At 40.9% G+C, this 18,215-nt stretch overlaps 1 protein-coding gene across 12 annotated transcripts in view; it reads left to right on the forward strand.

Annotated features, from left to right (window-relative positions):
• robo2 (roundabout, axon guidance receptor, homolog 2 (Drosophila)) overlaps positions 1-18,215 on the forward strand; it is a 525,042-nt gene that overhangs the window by 456,343 nt on the left and 50,484 nt on the right. For 6 of the 12 annotated variants that reach the window (XM_008424864.3, XM_008424871.3, XM_008424869.3 and 3 more), the window contains 5 exons: positions 3,353-3,477; positions 3,566-3,737; positions 5,717-5,905; positions 6,713-6,739; positions 16,736-16,778. In XM_008424864.3, coding sequence (XP_008423086.1) covers positions 3,353-3,477; positions 3,566-3,737; positions 5,717-5,905; positions 6,713-6,739; positions 16,736-16,778 — 556 coding nt within the window. The remainder of the gene's footprint in view (positions 1-3,352; positions 3,478-3,565; positions 3,738-5,716; positions 5,906-6,712; positions 6,740-16,735; positions 16,779-18,215) is intronic. The other 6 variants (XM_008424867.3, XM_081614911.1, XM_008424870.3 and 3 more) reach the window with 1 other exon arrangement.

Raw genomic sequence — 18,215 nt, forward strand, 5'->3', positions numbered from 1 at the left:
GTTTACAACAATTCTCGGGCGCGTTGGACTGAGAAGTAGTTTGTATGATGAGCTCAGCAGACTCACAGTTCACCAGGTGTTTAAAGGCTGCTGCCGCAAGTCTGAAGGAGCAGATGGGAAGAGGCGTGGGGGAGAGGTAGGCTACAGGGAGGAGCTTTGTGCAAATAGGTACAGCTTTTGTGAGAGGAAGTGTTTAGGCCCCATCTGAATGGTTGCCATGGGAGATTCAAGGATTCCTCAAACATGAAAGAAAGAATCAAAGCAACCAGCACTAGTGAGTTAAGAATATAATGGAAAGAAGAATGGGCAACAAACTTAGTTGAGGCATCACTTAAAAGGCTTGAAGATGTAAAAGCAGTTAAAGTGAAATTCCAAAGAAGTGGGCTCTACTTGACTTCTGAAGGCAACTAATTTTATTGAAGTTCGTCAGAGTAAAAGGAAGTAAATGAAAATGCACATCACACTTTTCCAATTTTCATAAAAAATATTTGAAGACCTTAGATTGTGAGGCTACAAAATCCCAGTTAAATTATTTTTTCACATTTTTTATAATGTGAAAAAATGTGAAATGTTAAACAAATGCCTTTGAGGTGGTCTGTGTACCTAGGCTGATAAATTGATTCTGACTCCCATCTCATTACACCTGAAAGTCTACCTGAGGTGGAATATACTTTAGGCAACAACAGTCCTTATTCAGGAAGAAAAGAAAATTATTTGTCGTCACCTAAATGTTTATTTGTCGGCTAATTTTCCATGTCGCTCTCTAGGGAGATCCCACACCGCCCACGCCTTGTCATTAACCATTGGCTACTTTTTAGTAATGATCAGCTCTGTTTGTCTTCCTCCCATCATTCAGCACAGCATGGTGAGCACATGTGAGACAGGGGGGTCACATTCCTGCCTGCCATACATCACTCCACTAATGGCCCTATTAGCACAGCCTCCAAGGCCTCTAATGAAAAATGTGTATTGTTTAGCACAAATATGCATGATAATCAGCTGCTAAATCATTCATAACATTAACTTTGAACGACATTGCCTTTGATGGCTTCCGCGGAGAAGCCAGGCACTTCATCACCTGATCGCGACACTGTGCCGTGCACGGCACCGGGCGCGTTCGCTCAATCAGATGCTCGCTCGGTAGATTGTTTCTAATCTGGCCAAGGTGTTGAGTTCATCATTGGAACCATTCATCTTCCACCATGCCAGGGCCTCCTGGCTCTCCTGGGGCCCGTGTGGCCAATTGCGCTGAGGGATGAGCACAGATTTACGGGGTTACACATGCCATTTTGAATGGAGGTGAGGTGAGGTGAGGGAGAGGCAGCACCAGGAGTGATTGACCTGTCAGTATTCCGCCACGCCGATCCTTCCCCAACCGCCAACCTGACAGCCACTACGGAAATGAGAAAACATTATTTTTAAAGTGTTATTTCCAGTTGGGCCAACAGTTTTTTTTTTTTTTTCGTCTCATGCTTTGCGGGGTCAGAAGATTGTTGCGGTCAGAATAACAATAGAGGTTTATGAAAGCCCGGGCTGTTCTTGTTTCCATCCTCTCCACCTGTCTGCCTGCAGACGGAGCCGATGCATTCCCGGGTACCTCCCTCCGTCCCTACCTACTGGCTTTAGTTTCATCCGCCTGATCGATGAGAGTCTGTCGATGTGTTTACTTAGACATTGTTTCCCACCTATTAAATGCCTTTTTTTTTTGCTTTTCATATTTCTTTGGTGTCTGCTCTTCATCCCAATAAGCCTATTGACAGAGTCTTAGCATAACTGAGAAGTCTCGCCTGACTCTGCCAGGCCATCATCGCACAAATCAATACCAGTATCCTCTGTGCAAATCCACCAGAGCAGAGCAGAGGCTGATATATGAAATCACAGTCAAATGTTAAAGACAGCCGACAGCCATGTCAGATCTGACCTGATCTTATCCTTACAAACCCGCAGTCAACTGTGCCTTCCCTACAAAATGCTATTCTTTTCCAAAGACATGAATACTGGTGTTGTCATTGTTTTTTTCCCCCTTTTCTCTTATGGTTCAATTTCACGCACTCTTATGGAAGAATAGAGTATCTATCAAAGGTACTAAAACCTCAGAATTTAATGTCTTACCAAATTGACCCAACTGGCTGGGGAGAAGAAAGTCTGGATAGTCTGCTGTGCCACAAACCAGTCCCAGATGAAACGGGAGGTGACTTTGGAAGTCACTTAATTAGAAAATATTTATATAGGTTTGTTAGAGAACATTAGTGAACAAACCAAACAAGGAAGACCAAAGAACACAAAAGACAGGTCAAGGATGAAGAAGTGTAAAGTTTTATTACATCATAAGTCCTAAGGTTGTAATGTGTAACTTTTAGATAATATGAGATAGACCAGAGGTGGGCAATCCTGGTCCTCGAGGGCCAGTGTCCTGAAACTCTTAGATCTCTCCCTGGTAGAACACACCTGGATCCAATAACTGAATCACCTCCTCAGTGCAGTCAGGTTCTCCAGAGTCCTGCTAACGACCTCATTCTTTGACTCAGGTGTGTTGAAGTTGAGATGCATCTAAAACAGTGGTCCCCAAACTATGGCCCGCGGGCCGGATCCGGCCCACCTCCACATTTGGTCTGGCCCCCTGAACAATACCAGAGAGCATTTAGATTTTTTTTCATATACCGTATTTTCCGGACTACAAGCCGTTTATATGTGGATAATATGTGGTAAAACAAGCAGCTCCTCTGCCTGTGGTCTAATTGCTATCTGCAAAAATTCACAGTTCAGTTAGAAACAGCTAATCAGAGCCAGGAGGAGGGGCTTAGCCCTTGCTCTCTGCTACAGCAGCTCTTTCCTGACGTTAATGTTCAGGATAGTTAGCATGATGGCTGATGAACGGTTTTCCTGCAATGTTAAGATGTTCCTAAGCCATCAGCACATTTAGCAAGGAATATTTACAGCAGTAAGGCCCTCCTCCTGGCTCTGTTTGGTTATTTCAGACCAGAAACTGATTATTTATGCCGGACCACAGAGAGAAGGCAGAGGAACTTGATTTTTTTCACAGATTATCTGTCACATACAGTCACAACTTAGTGACAGTTTTTCGAAATATGGGGGGAAAAAAACCCTGATTGTTTATAAAAGTTACATACTACAGCCTTAAGCTTCCCATTGAGTAAAACAGATTGGTGTTAACAACATTGTGTGAGCCTCTTATGTAAAGTTCCAGTAAGTAGATTAAAGCTTATGTGTGTGATGTCTGTAAACATTAGCGAGTCTCCGTATATTTTCCATTTCCCATCGCTGACTATTGAGAAACCGTTTTAGAGCCTCGCCATGCTGCGTCTGACCGTTGCTCCTCCTTCTCTTTCAGCTCCCAGCGCCCCCCCTCAGCAGGTAACCGTCCTGACAGTGGGAAACCAGAACAGCACCTCCATCAGCATCTCCTGGGACCCCCCTCCGCACGACCACCAGAACGGCATCATCCAGGAGTACAAGGTCCGTTTCAGGAAGCGACCGCCATCCATTCCTACCGCACCTCTACATGACTACATTAAAATCAACTTCTTCTTTTTTTCCTTCTCAGATCTGGTGTCTAGGGAATGAGACACGTTTCCACGTGAACAAGACGGTGGATGCAGCCATCCGCTCCGTGGTGGTGGGCGGGCTGCAGGTGGGCGTGGTGTATCACGTGGAGGTCGCCGCCAGCACCAGTGCAGGAGTGGGAGTAAAGAGTGAACCTCAGTCTATAATCATCGGTGAGATAAATTGATAGAAATCTGTCGCAGCCTTTCGGCGTCCACTTTTTAAGAGAGAGTGATGCTGGAGGGAGCGGGGAGAAAGCAACCAAACAGATGATATTGTTGAAATGGTGTTTGGAAATGCACTCTGACTGTGATTTATGTGGAGCTCTGGCAGATTTTCTCTGATTTGACCCATAACTGATGACTTGGCCTGCAGCGTTTTCTTATTTCCCCAGTGTCACTCACATAATCCATCTCTGAGAGCAGAACACTGAGCTTGCACTCATAATATAGTTTTTTTTTTTTTTTTTCATTTGCTTGTCTTCAGAGGTGCCTGCGCTCAGACGGCTTTGGCAGAACAATGCAGATCAGCATCTTTTCGGCATGTCGCAGTGTTTGTGAATAATCCATGTGTTTGTTACCGTGAGAAGTTAGCGGTGTTACAGTGAGGTGCTTTGTGATTCTGGTTGTACCTCGCTGCTAGAAATATTTGTCAAGCCGGCTAGCGGGAGCTGACATGGGATTGGGGATCAATAGAGTCCGTGGCGCTCTGTTCTCATTTCATGCGGTGTGTTGCAGAGGTGGTGGAGTGAATTAGAGGCTGAACAAAGCAAACAGCCTGATCACCTGGGGCTTTGCTGTGAGCTGCTAGACTTTGTCTTTTCCAGTCTGATCATTCTGTTTCACCTCACAACCTTTTTTGCTCTTTATTCAGCTTTGACGGTCAGTATCCTCCTCTAAAACTCGACAAAACCTGATAAAACCTTAGACGAAGCACAGCAAGACCAGAATGTCTTGGAAAACTTGCACAATTTTTGATTCAACTCAGATGACTTTATTTGTCGCAGTGGGGCAATTTCAGAGCACATGAATAGCACAAATATACTCAAAAAGCCTCTTTAAATGTCCTGAATAAACTCTGAACCTTTAGAGGTGCAGAAGAAATGTATTCCCAGAGCATGATGCAGCCAGTACCGTTGTTTAAAGGTGAAGACGATGTGCTTATGTCTGCTAACAAGAGATAAAACCTTAGATTGGTTAACAGACAAGATAGGAGTTCATCGATATGAAAATTGTTGGCCAATATCAATATCTCATATTAATATTGCTCTTTTGGCCAAAAACCAATATTTATCAATATTACATGTACTTCACCATCCTTTTTGACAACTTGAAATAAAACGGCCACACCTCTGACTCCCCACAATCCTCTGCTCCATCACTATCACTGTCACATGACCACACAAAAACCACATGAACCTCCTTCACTGCCCCTCCAGAAACAAATCTCAAAATATTCTCTTATGTCTGGGTCTGTATCTGGAATAGCAGAAGCATATGTCCATGTCACTGGATTGAAGACATGAACTATAATACAGTATGAAACATGTTGCAAAAGTAGTTGTTGCTTTTGAGCTTGAGTCGTCAATACGGTGAATTTGTTTAGATTAATGGGAAATGTTTTTTTTTCTGTATTTCTGTAGTTCTGTTTGTTCACATCGGCACATTTAAAATTGGGGTATGTACCCTTTCTTAAAAAAATGTTTTTCACGTATTTGTTAAAACTGTCACCACATTGAGAACAGTATGGTATGAAACAGCTAATCTATAAAAAATCAAGCTCAATTGCCTAGTTCAGGGAGGAGGAGCATGAGTTGTTCCACAGATAACCTGTCTCATATTGTACTGTAACGACATGGAGACAGTTTTAACAAATATGTAAGAAAATAACATTTTTACAAAAGTTACATACTCCAGCTCTGCTAAAAATGATCAAGACCTGCTTATTTTTAGCTCTGGTTCCAAACAATCCTTTGTGTATTTCTTACTGTGAACAAACGTAATATTTCAAAGTCACGGAGTGCTTCATCGACGACTGAAGTTTCCCACGAGAGATTTAAAGCATACGTAGATTTTTTTCCCCCTGTTTCCCTTCACATCTTGGTGCTGATACATGTGTATTAATCTTGTCTGCTTTGTTTGTGTGCCCTCAGGGAAAGAGTTCCGGGACGTGATCATACACGGAAACCGGAACAACAGCATCACGGAGCAGATAACGGACGTGGTGAAGCAGCCAGCCTTCATCGCTGGCATTGGAGGCGCCTGCTGGGTCATCCTCATGGGCTTCAGCATCTGGCTCTACTGGAGGAGAAAGAAGAGAAAGGGTCTCAGCAACTATGCAGGTTAGCAGCGGCTGGCTCCTCAGGTGCCTGAGCAAAAATGATGAAAAAAAGTCCTCCACTCCTCTCTCGCTCTGCTCATTTTTTTATTGTTTTTTTCTTCCTCTCCCTTCAAAGCGAGAATGCTTTATCATTAGATCATTATCCGTCAATACCATAGCTGCTGCTAGCGATATCATCAAGATGGATGCTCTGTTCCGGCTCTGCGGGGAGACAGATGTTAGCTCGGATCGTTTCCGGCAGGCTGCTGGTTTTTTTTTTTTTTTTTTGACAATTCCACCCACAGAGTTATTAGCCCAGGGTGGGGGAGTCGAGGTGCCAGAATGGAGTGGTTGGAGCCGCAGCTATAGTCCGGCTCTACGCCCACACACTGACCCTTACATGTTCATGGTCGATATCCCCAAGCCAGTCCGCTTCCTCTGCCAAGTGCAGTGGCTTTCATTACAGAGGTGGAAATGGAAATAAACTCTCTTTGTTTTTTTTTTCTTTCTCTATTAATAATCAGACATTCAAGAAAAGCACATTTACGGGAATACATGTGCTCATTTTTCCGGGGAAAAGCGTGAACTGCGGCAGTGATGTTTGCTGCTTCATCTTCATGTGTTACATTTTGTGTTTTGTTTTCTGTTTAATTTGTGGCACCTGCTCAGCGGCCCATGGGCCGGCTGCTTCTCTGGCTGCAGCAGTGCATCTCAGCTCCACTCCCCCTACACGCACACACGCACACAAACACATCCCCTCCTCTCAAAGCACTGCTTTGCTCTGCAGGCTTTTTTAACACACAACTTTTTCTGTCTTCTTGTTTTGCAGTTCAGTCCTTCACCTTCACCCCTGCAGGTACTGTTCATTTGTCCCATCACCTCCCCTCACCCTAACCCCCTCCCGAGCGCAGAGTCATCCTCCTACCCAATTTAACTGTTGTAGCCATGATCAAGACTACAACAGTCTTGATCATGGCTAATAAAAAAAAAAAGAAACCTCACATGGGTGGAAACACTTTAACCTGCCAAACAACATTTACAAGTCAGTTTTTGCTACTAGCCATGATTTTTAACCCTGCATACCAAAATTATTTCCCTGCCAAGCCTAAAGCCCTTTTTTTCCCTTTCTTTTCTTTTTGTTCGTCTGTTGTAGCAATCTGGTTCTGGTTTCAGAGCTCGGTTTCAATCTATCCATTTTCCTCCTCCTGCTAGTTTTATTTCCAGTGATCAAATCATGCTGTGCTTTACCTGTCTACATTCCTCTAGTTTCATTTAGACAACTGGTTTTTCCTTTTGTTCAGGACGACTTTTGTTAATTTTTCTTTTTGCTGTAACATCTTTTACACACAGCTTTGGGCTGAACCTTCTCAGATTCCTTGGCTAAAATCTAATGTTAAAGGAGCTTTGTTGTGTATTTTACAGACACATCATGCCATTTTGTAGCACAAGCAAGTAACTGTGTTAAGTTTATTTATTTTTCTATCTCTTTTTTTGACTTTTCCATAAAGAAATCAGAAATGGATAAAAAAAAAACACAATACTGGGGACGAAACTAATACATTTAAGCACAAGCTTATGATACCTTCACTTTGATATAGATTAACATAATCAAAATCAAAGCTATCTTAGCTTCAGTACAACATAGCTTTGATGTTGAACTGACATCTTGAACAACTTTGATGTTTAAAAACACAAAACCATGGCCAATAGAAGTAATAAAAGATAGAAAAGAAAAATAAGAATAAAAATGTTCTTAATACTAATAAAAGCTTGATTTAAATTTATGGAAATGTTATACATATAACACATAATTTAAAAAAACTTTAACTTTGTAATTTGTTGCCTTGCAGATCACCCCTGTCCCCCACTTTCCCCACTCAGCTCCTCCAGACTAGTGGCAGCAGTAATTAGCAAACACCTGGTGTCTGCTGATTTCAATATATGAACTATTTCTCAGTCCAAAGCTCCTAAGAAAAGTTAACAGCATAATGAGAAGCATATTACGTTGTGATAACGTGCTGAAAAGGCAAAGTGTCAGAAAGAGCAGGAGCTTCTTAAAGAGACAGAGACAGAAATTAAGAAGTCAAATTACATTTAAGTTATTTTTGATATATGCAGCATTTTTATAGTAACTGAAGCTAACAGTTACTATGATTGTGCTATAAAATGTCACTATGTGCCTGGAACATACATATTACTGCCCCTTCTAAGTCATTTCTGAACTTTTTAGAGACAATAGATACAAGTGATGAATGCCACACTGTAGATTTCATTTTGTAAAATTGTTTGAGAACCATTGATCCTTTTGCTTCCACTTTGCAAGGGTTAGGGTTACACTGTGCTGTGCCGATCATTACATAAAATCCTGTTGACATTTTTGGCTGCAAATGACAAAAATAGGGATTACTTTGGGACGCCTCGCTTTCTCACCTTAACCTTAAATAGAAACAATTTTGTCAAAGCATGCATGAATATGAATGTGACCTCTACTTAATCTAAAGTAGCGGTTCTCAACGTGGGCGGTACCGCCCCCCAGGGGGCATTCAGAGGATGGCAGGGGGTGCTGGCGGACATTTTTACAAAAGGGGGGCGCTGGGATGCCTTTGGGGGGCGTTTGGTCGAAGGGAAACTTTACACCTTAAATGCACAACAATACCAGTTTAGACTTTGAGCAACTTGGTAAAACTGTATTGTGTAACATTAAACCATGGTTGGCTGAAACTGTATCGATGGCAGCTCTTCTTCTATTCAATGTTTGTTAGCTTCTGTTAGCTTCTTGGCGCAGCTCAGTTCTCCTGCTACTGGTAGCTAAAATCACGATACCCTCACTGTGTATCCCTCTGAAAAATGAACCCATTTAATTTTTAAAAGGTTTATGTCAGTCTGCCTTTTCCACATCGATACGCTTCCCGACCGCCCTGCACCTTAGGGGCTTAAAAAAAAAAAAACGACACGCACATTGCGCAAAACTCTGAAACAGGAGAAGCGGGACATAAAACGGAGTGACGAACTAGATGTGAATTATGGCATAAAAACAGAGAATCCGACGCTGAACGGTGAAAAATCAACACATGATGTCAAGCATGACAATTACGCGGCGCAGCAGGTGATGAGTGAAAATTACTGATGGTGAGCGTCAATAAACGATAAAATAAATCTAGCAACAGGAAAGAAACTAAAGTGGACATAGCAATAAACCAATAGAGGATAATAATAATCAAATGAAACTAAATGGAAATGAATGAAGAACAAAATGCAAGAATAAAGTCAGAAACTAAAGTAAATACAGAGGAATAAAATGGTATGGCAAGATCTTTCGAGCAATAATTAATACTGTATGGCAAGAATAAACAGACACTATTTCCACATAAAATGTAAAATAATATTGTTGAGATGTCATGGGTTTAACACCATATCTAGTACTGAGAATAAATGTATCTTAAAGAACTGATCACTTATTTATTTTGTTAATTAGATTTGATATATTTATTTCTTCAATATTATCTTTCATGTCAGTGTTAATGTCATCAGGCTGATGACTCCATGACACTTTCGATTTGACTCATTAGGATTTGATTAGGAACCAGATTTGTTCTTTGTAATTTCTGTCCAGTAAAACTATTAATCTATAAATCAATAGATAGGTCTATATAAAGATATAATCCATGTTTCTGTCTCATATTTCTATGGCATTAAAAGGACCTGGAACTTTTGTATGTGGGTGAAGTTTTATGGATAATACTCTGATGTCCCATTCTCCTGAAGGCAGCACAGAGCTGCACTACCAGAAACTGACAAACACTGAAGAGAAGAAGAGTTATGATTAATGTAGTTACAGTTCTATCCATGTTTTAATGTTGCAGAGCTCAGTCGTTTTGCAAATAGTTCAGAGTTTAAACTGGCATGTTGTACATCTTTTATCTGGTCATTTTGTGCAAGATTTAACAACTAGAAAATGGCACAAAATAAGATTTTTTTTCCCACTCAGGTTGGCTGCTGTTAGGCCTACCAATTTTAATTTGAATGTTCATTGCATTTTTTGTAGACGCCCGTGAAAATAATTTCTATTCCCATTACTTTTTTGTTCTCTGCAAATTATTTTTGATGATAAATACAGAAACAAGCATAAAAATCAAAACATATACAATAGTGATAGTAATATTAATGATAAAATAATGGTCAGTGGAAGGTAGCCTGCAAATTCTTTGGTGGGGGGCGGTGAGGGACCTGGATAAAGGCTAGGGGGGCGCTGGCCCAAAAAAGGTTGAGAAACACTGCTCTAAAGCATTACGTCGACACATTATGAAAGATGAGTAATCTTTGCAAAAACTGTGCGGTTTTCAGTCAGTCTTCTTAGACCCCAAAGAGGAAGCATGTTTTTTTTTCTTTTTTTAAAAAAAAGCCTTTTACTGGCAAGCACAATTTAACGTTCAGTTCAGCAGAGATCAAAAGCTGAGACTGCATCAGAATGTGATCGAGGGGCTTTACAGTGCTGCTCTCTTTCTATTGACAATTAGCTGATGTATCGAGTGTCCTGTCTCAGTGCAGTAAAGCTGTCAGTACACCAGAGATAAATCACAATACTGGCATGGCACACAGCCAGCAGGAATTAGATTTGATGGAAATTTTATATGCTGATTACACTTCGTCAGCCCCCTCCCCAATGCTGATGCTTATTAAAGGGGATTAATCTGCATTCATATTGGAGAAAGTGCTTGTCCAGCCCAGCCCGGACTAGCCGTGTCAGTCTGTCTAACATTAAAATGCTCCTCGGCAGTCCAGAAATGTGCCAGCCCTAAGATAGAGACTTCAGAAGCTTCCTCAGCCAGCTCCTGTCAGTCCTCACCCAGACAACAGAGTTTTCTTGAATGCAACTTCTGCCGGTGGAGGAACAAAGAGCTCCAGGCTTTGGCTCTAGTTGAATCAAGATGTCTGCCTGTCTCAAAAGTAGAATTTTTATCCACACAGAGCTGCTGGATGTATACAATGAAGTCCTAAATGCAGTACCTTGTTGAAAGTGTTCACACCATTTGGTTACATCCTAACCACAAGCTTCGGAGGATGAAGCAAAACCTTTGATACCATTAATGTTCAGAGCGTCCAAACCAAAGCTGCAGAATGTAGCCTTTATTAAATTTTTTTTTACATATTTGTTAAAACAGTCACTATGTTAGGACAGTAAAATATGAGACAAATAGTCTGAAAATGTCAAACTCCTCTGCCGCTACTTTGTGGTCCTACTGCCATCTGCAGAAATACTGTTTATTCCAAACAGTATTAAATAAATATCTTTCCTAAAGATTATACACACAAATATCCCATTATGAAGAAAAACGTTTTTGAGTGTTTAGACACCCTTGAAACGATATTTATGTAAGTGTTCACAGCCTTTGCTTAACACTTTGTTGATCCACCTTTGATATTAATTACAGGCCTCAGGTGTTTTTAAATATGATGTCATCATCTTCGATTTTCAACTTGACATTTGCAAGTAAACCAACAAAATATGGGAAGCTATTGACAGGAAAGTTGTTTGAAAAAATTGGTTGTTTCTTAACAGCTCAGTCAGAAACAACCAATCAGAGCGAGGAGGAGGGTCTTAGCGCTGTCAATTGATCTAATGTACATGCTGTAGCTGTGCTAATTGAAATGAGAAACAACATACCATTACACAAAAACTGTTTGTCTACCACCATCTGTGGCCATGCTAACATAACAATAGCACTGCTTACTTCTTCCAGCCCCCATGGTCTCAACTACGCTACAGCTGGCCTGGCCAACTGAATGCTAAGGCTAGTTAGCATCATTGCGGATAAACAGGTTTTTTTTTGTAACTGTAAGTTGTTTCTCCATCATTACCACATTTAGCTCTCCGTCTAACCCAGCGTTTCTCAATGGGGGCAGCATTCAATTTCAGCCATTTTCCACTGGCTGAAATTTTTACAAAAGAGGGGCACTGGGATTCTTTTGGGGGGCGTTTGCTTGAAGGTAAACTTTACACCTTAAATGCACAACAATACCAGTTTAGACTTTGAGCAACTTGTTAAAACTGTATTGTGTAACATTAAAACATGCTTGACTGCAACTGTATCGATGGCAGCTCTTCTTCTCTTCAGTGTTTGTTAGCTTTTGGCGCAGCTCCGCTCTCCTGCTATTGGTAGCTTCACCGCATCAGCCTTGCACCGGCTGATGACGTTGCTGTGATTCACTTGTCTGGTGTCTCATTTTAAAATGTTTTATGTTTTATTGAGGATTTTTGTGCACATATTTTGGCAGTGATGTGATGTGATCATGCAACTTTTATTAAAAAGTGTTTTAATGTTTGCCTGGTTACTGCATGCTTCCATGGAAGGACAACAGAAAATCACTTTTATTGTCACGATACCCTCACTGTGTATCCCTCAAAAACATTAACCCATTTAAATAAAGAAATCCCTTCATGGGTGTTACCTCGATGGAGAGCATGATCTGGTATGAAACGGTAGCACCAGCACTTCTGAATTTTAATCATCAGAATACCGGAGATGAAAAGTTTACGTCAGTCTGCTTTTCTCCATCGATACGCGCTTTCCGACTGCTCTACGTCTTGTGCTGTAAATAAATAAAAAGACGATGCGAACTTTGCGCAAAACTCTGAAACAGGAGAACCGTGACATAGAACGGAGCAACGAACTACTAATCTATAAATCAATAGACAGGTCTATATAAAGATATAATCCATGTTCCTGTCCCATATTTGTATGGTATCAAAAGGATCTGGAACTATTGTTTTTTCCACTGAAAGCTCTGGTTTACACAGTAAATCCCATGTGGGTGAAATTTTATGAATGATACTCTGATGTCCCATTCTCCTGAAGGCATCACCACCAGAAACTCACAGAAACATTGAAGAGAAGAAGAGTTATGATTGATATTGTTGAAGTTCTATTCATGATTTAATGATCCAGAGCACAGTTGTTTTGCAAATATTTCAAAGTTTAAACTGGCATTGTTGTACATCTTTTATCTGCTCATTTTGTGTAATATTTAACAACTAGAAAATTACACAGAACTCTGATTGGCTGCTGTTAAGATGAATGTCCATTCATTTCATTTTTCCTAGACACCTGTAAAAATAATTTCTATTCACATGGCTTTTTTGTTCTCTGGGAAATTATTTTTGACGATAAATCCAGAAACAACCATAAAAATCAAACATCAACAACAGTGATAGGATAGTAATATTAATAATAAAATAATATTCAGTGCAAAGTAGCCTGCAAATTCTTTGATGGGGGGGTAGTAAGGGAACTGGATAATGGATAGGGGGCGCTGGCCCTAAAAAGGTTGAGAAACACTGGTCTAACTGGTGAATTGAGTTTCCTAAATCTGTTGGGATTTACCCTGTCCAAGCCTGAAGTAAACTCTGTTTAAGCTGGTATTGAGAAAGACTTGCCTGGTTTCTGACGACCTCCATCCAGATGTCCCACCCGTCTTCCCCCTGTGAATTAGCCAGACTGAGCAGCCTGCAGTCAACTAGTTCCACAGGGCACACCTGTTAACGGTCGCTCTTTCTCTCTTATTACAACGTGCACTTGTTACTAAACCAGGTTGGTTTTAGTTACTCGGGCGAGTCCCAAGGATGTTGTTTAACATATAGTTTTGAGCTGAAAGGAACCTATCAAACATTTTCCACCTTTTCCTCTCCAGAATCAAACATCAAAGCTATTTTACAACCATCAAAGAACTTCGAGGTGACTCATTAATTGAATGTCCACAACATCTCTTAGATTTTCTTTATGCTAACTATTTTATTAGTAAAGCAATCCCTGCAGGTCTGACGAGCTTTCGCCTATGCTTGGATGGTGAGGTCACACAGGCCTTGGGCGCTGGCAGGAAGAGTACTGACTTAGAGCAGCAGGTTTCGGGTCTTAGGGTGACTTCCTATTGTGCGTTGCGGTCTTCAGCTTCTTGACTTGCGGCTCTGAAACTCCCTTTACCTTGTCTCATGATCTTTCTGGTCCGTTGAGTTGTAGACGAGCTGGTCTCACGGAAGGAACGCACCAGTTCTTCCTCTTTGCCTTTGTAATTTGTCTTTGCCTTTTTCTTTGTCTTCATCTTTTCTTTGGTCTTCGTCTTTGTCTTTGGGGTCTCAACCCAGCTGATGAGAGAAGTGCAATTTGAAGCCACATGTTGCAGGGCTGACGAGTTGGTCCCCATGCACAGAACATATTCGAGTCTGTGGCCCCGGCTCTTCTTCAGCTGCAGAGTTCTTTGTCCATCTCAATCTTGGTCCGAAGCTGCCTGGAGGATCTAACCAACGGTTCCTCTTTTGCACTCACCTTTTATAGGGTTTATCCATCACATCTGTTGGGTCTGGATGCTACTTGTGTGATTAACTTTAAAGGCAACTTTATTTATTGTTACTATTAAACTAATATCTCCACCATGGTAAAGTGGGATAATCTCAGGTTTTCTTCACAGTATACAAATATGATTCTCAGTGCTAAGACCCTCTTTCTGGCTCTGATTGGTGGTTTCTGAAGCTTGTAAAGGGAAACCCAAAAGGTTTTTGACCCAAATCTTACTGACCAGATGGATATAAACTTTTGAATTCAAAGAGAAAAAAAAAAAAAAAGATTTCTAAAACTGACATTTAGCTAATTTAATTGGTCATTTTAACTAAGCTAACACAAGAAGAGTTTGGTTTGAATTAACGTCAGAAAAAATACTTTTTTCTTCAGTATATTTAAATATCTGGTCTCAACTGTAGATAATGCATATTTTACCCATTCTTTGCAGAATAGTTTAACCCTTGTGCGTGCAAGGACTGAGGCAAACATAGAGGACTATGAAAAATGATACAAGTTTTACGTGTGTGGTCAGTTGGACCCCATTTCGACATACAAATGACGACATCTGTCAGATTGGATGAAGGGTGTCTGAACAACAACTTTAAAGTCTTGCCTAAGATTTTCAGTTAGATTCCATCGTAGCATGGTTTTATATTTTTAGTATTTAGTTTTAGTATTTTAGTCTTGATGGAAGGTGAACCTCTGTCCTCATCTCGATTCTTTTGCAGCTCAAAATACCCCACATAACCACACTTTCAAATTTTTATTTGCAAAACAATTTCGCTCTAATTTGTTTCAGTTTTTTGCATGAAATCCCCAAAAATGCAAGGTACTGAGAAGATTAATGAAGTTCTGATAGGGATTCACTGTTTTAGCGACTCCCGTCTGCAGAGTTCTCATGTGTTTTGAGAGTTCCTCCTGCCTCTCATCGGTTTTTCAGAAAAAAAAAAAACCATCGCTTGCCCGAGCTTGTACTGGAATCAACTTGAATGAAACTGGAAAAAGCAAAAAAAAAGAGGAAGAATGTCGAGTCTTCCTCTCTTTAATCTCCATCTGTGGAACAAATGAGCCAAATTACTAACAGCTTTCCTTCCTCTCTCTCTCTGCCTTTAGTAAAGCAGTTCTTTGATATCTTTCCTTTTTTCTCATTGGAATGAGGTGAATTCCATAAACCTGACGGTTTTCACTTCAATCCATTGAAGTTCTTAAAAGCTTAGAACTTTCCCTGCTGCTTTGTCATCATAAGGATGCCTCAATTTAGGAGTTTTACAAGCCAGAGGGGGAGTTCTTCTTTTTATCTTTGCATTTTGTTCCTGGATCAGACCACATGCATGGCTTCTAGGGATTCCTGCTAGCCGCATGACCGGTGTCTCAGATAAAAGAAAAAAAAAAACTCAGAGTGATTAATGAGACCTCTGCCTTTTCTAATCTTTTTTTTTTTTTTTTTTTGGAGTTTAATCACAAATCTGATAGTGACTCGGCAGCAAAATCAAAGAGATGAAATGAGTTTTGCTTCTCATCTGGCACCTTGTCCTTGAAGAGCACATGACATCTTGATTTATGTAAATCGAAGCAATATACAGGCTGAAAAAAAAGGAACCAAAGACATCGCCTGCAGAGGGACAACCACAACCCATGGTAAATCCATTAACAATACAAAACAAAAAGGATGAGCACTTTGCTGCTGAAGCACAAGGACAAACTGGACCAGACTAGTAATATAGAGGGTATCGTCGTATTAGTAGTAGTGCAAAACTCCTCTGAACTTTTTCATACGTCTTAGCGTTATAAATATAAACTGGAATGTCTTCTTGGGTTCTTTGTGACAGGCCAAAATAACACCATCCATCCATTTTCTTTCACCCTTGTCCCTTAGTGGGGTCGGGAGGGTTGCTGGTGCCCATCTCCAGCTAACGTTCCGGGCGAGAGGCGGGGTTCACCCTAGACAGGTTGCCAGTCTGTCGCAGGGCAACACAGAGACACACAGGACACACACACACTCACACCTAGGGGCAATTTGGAAATGCCAATTAACCTAACAGGCATGTTTTTGGACTGTGGGAGGAAACCGGAGTACCCAGAGAAAACCCACACATGCACAGGGAGAACATGCAGAAAGACCAGGGCCGGGAATCGAACCCAGAACCTTTGTGCTGCAAGGCAAGAGCTCTACCAACTGCGCCACTGTGCAGCCCGCCAAAATAACACATTTCCTTCAATATTTTTGATAAATTATTTGTAAAGTTTGGAGTGCATTTATATTCTACCTGCTTCACTTCAAAGTAAAAGAACTGTCTGGTCATCCTAGTGCCAAACTTTGTAGCGGAAAAAGAGAGTTTTGTCAAAATTGGCATGTTTTCCATTAATAAGCTGACTTGTTTTGAAATGTCAAATTGCGCAATTCTGTGGCTTCCAAAGGGTAGTAATGGCTTTGTGATGTCTTTAAAGCCATGTTTGTGTTTCCATTAACATAATGCTTTTTCTCTTTGTCCTCTTTCTTTCCTTTCTCCTGCCTTTAGTGACGTTCCAAAGAGTCGACGGCGGTCTGATGAGCAATGGAAGGTGAGTACTGCCACCAAAATAAAAGCATTGAATCCTGTGGCTCACACAATCTTTCCTCCAGAGTCACGCATGAACTCTACAGCAACCGCTCCCAATTCTAACGCTGATAAATGACTGATGGCTTACAAAAATTACCAATACCTGTTCTAATGCCTACCGCACAGTCCTGCCCACCCCCTCCAAATATACATCCCTACCACATCTCCATTTATGCATTGATAGATATACTCATAAATCTCCTCAGCAGAATTAACAGAAACAATTTAAGCAGAGAGAGACTTTTATTTTGTCATTTATCTTCAGCCTGCTCGCTACGGGTAACCCCAAAGCCCTCTTGAGTGATAAATTTGCTGTCATCTTGCATGGGCAGCTGGGATCTGAGCACATGTAATAATGTAAAAATAATTACCCAGGGGAGAGGTGTGTGTGTGAATGTGTGTGTGTGAACATCTCCATGCAGTCCTGCTCCTTTTCAGTGCGTGTTAGTGGAATGGGACAAACTGCAGTGACCAGGGCGCGTCTCGGTGGCACCAGTTGTCCTCTGTGGGGATTCATGAGACTCCCTGGAGGATCCTAGGTTTCTGCTTATCACATCTGGTCCGGGACAAACCAGCACATCTCCAATGCTCACTGAAAGATCGTGACTAAACGTGACCCCGCTTGTCTTTCTTCTTCTGGGAGGGTGTTCATCCCGTAAGCTAGCATCAGCAATTTTTTTTTTATATCTCCTGCATCAATGCAGTAAAAGGGCGATTTCCACCCAATTATTCTGCGAGATGCCACCAATCCCTTAATGAATTAGCCACACCACTTGCTTGTCATGCCGCTTCTCATCTACTTTCTGCTGTTATGTTTTTGTTTCAATTTTCCACATAAGCGGTTCCAATTCTCACTCCGCATCTGTAATATTTTTTTCTTTTGGGGATGGAATGGATGCTTTAGAAATCTTTTGTCAGCAGCTCTGAACGCCACAATTTTCTCGAGATGCACCAATCAATCGGCCAGAAATTCTGAGTTGCACAATTTTCCCTTGATTGGCTGTGATCAGTGATCAGCAGACCAAATGCTGCAAAATCAACTTCTCCCGCTTTTTATTAAGTCCTAAAATATCTCGCCATGTTCCGTCTGTAAATGGAAATTTCACTTATAAGACCTATAATAGTGTTTTGTTTTTTTGTTTTGGTTTTTTATGAAAATGATGACTTGACTGAAGACGTGTTGTCATGGCTGCTTTTCCCTCAATAATGGCACTGCTAAGGTTTTACAGTAACCCAGGTTGGGTATTATGTCGCAAGCAGTGCCATTCTACTACTGTTTTATTTATAAATCACTTTACAACAACAACATCAGTGACAAAGAGTTGGACAGATAAAATTAAAGAACATTTACAATTTGGAAAGGACAAAAGAATAAAAGATGACAATGAAAACAAAACAC

The sequence above is a fragment of the Poecilia reticulata genome, chromosome 13 (genome assembly GCF_904066995.2).
Source record: "Poecilia reticulata chromosome 13, P_reticulata-male-v2, whole genome shotgun sequence".
Lineage (NCBI taxonomy): Eukaryota > Metazoa > Chordata > Actinopteri > Cyprinodontiformes > Poeciliidae > Poecilia > Poecilia reticulata.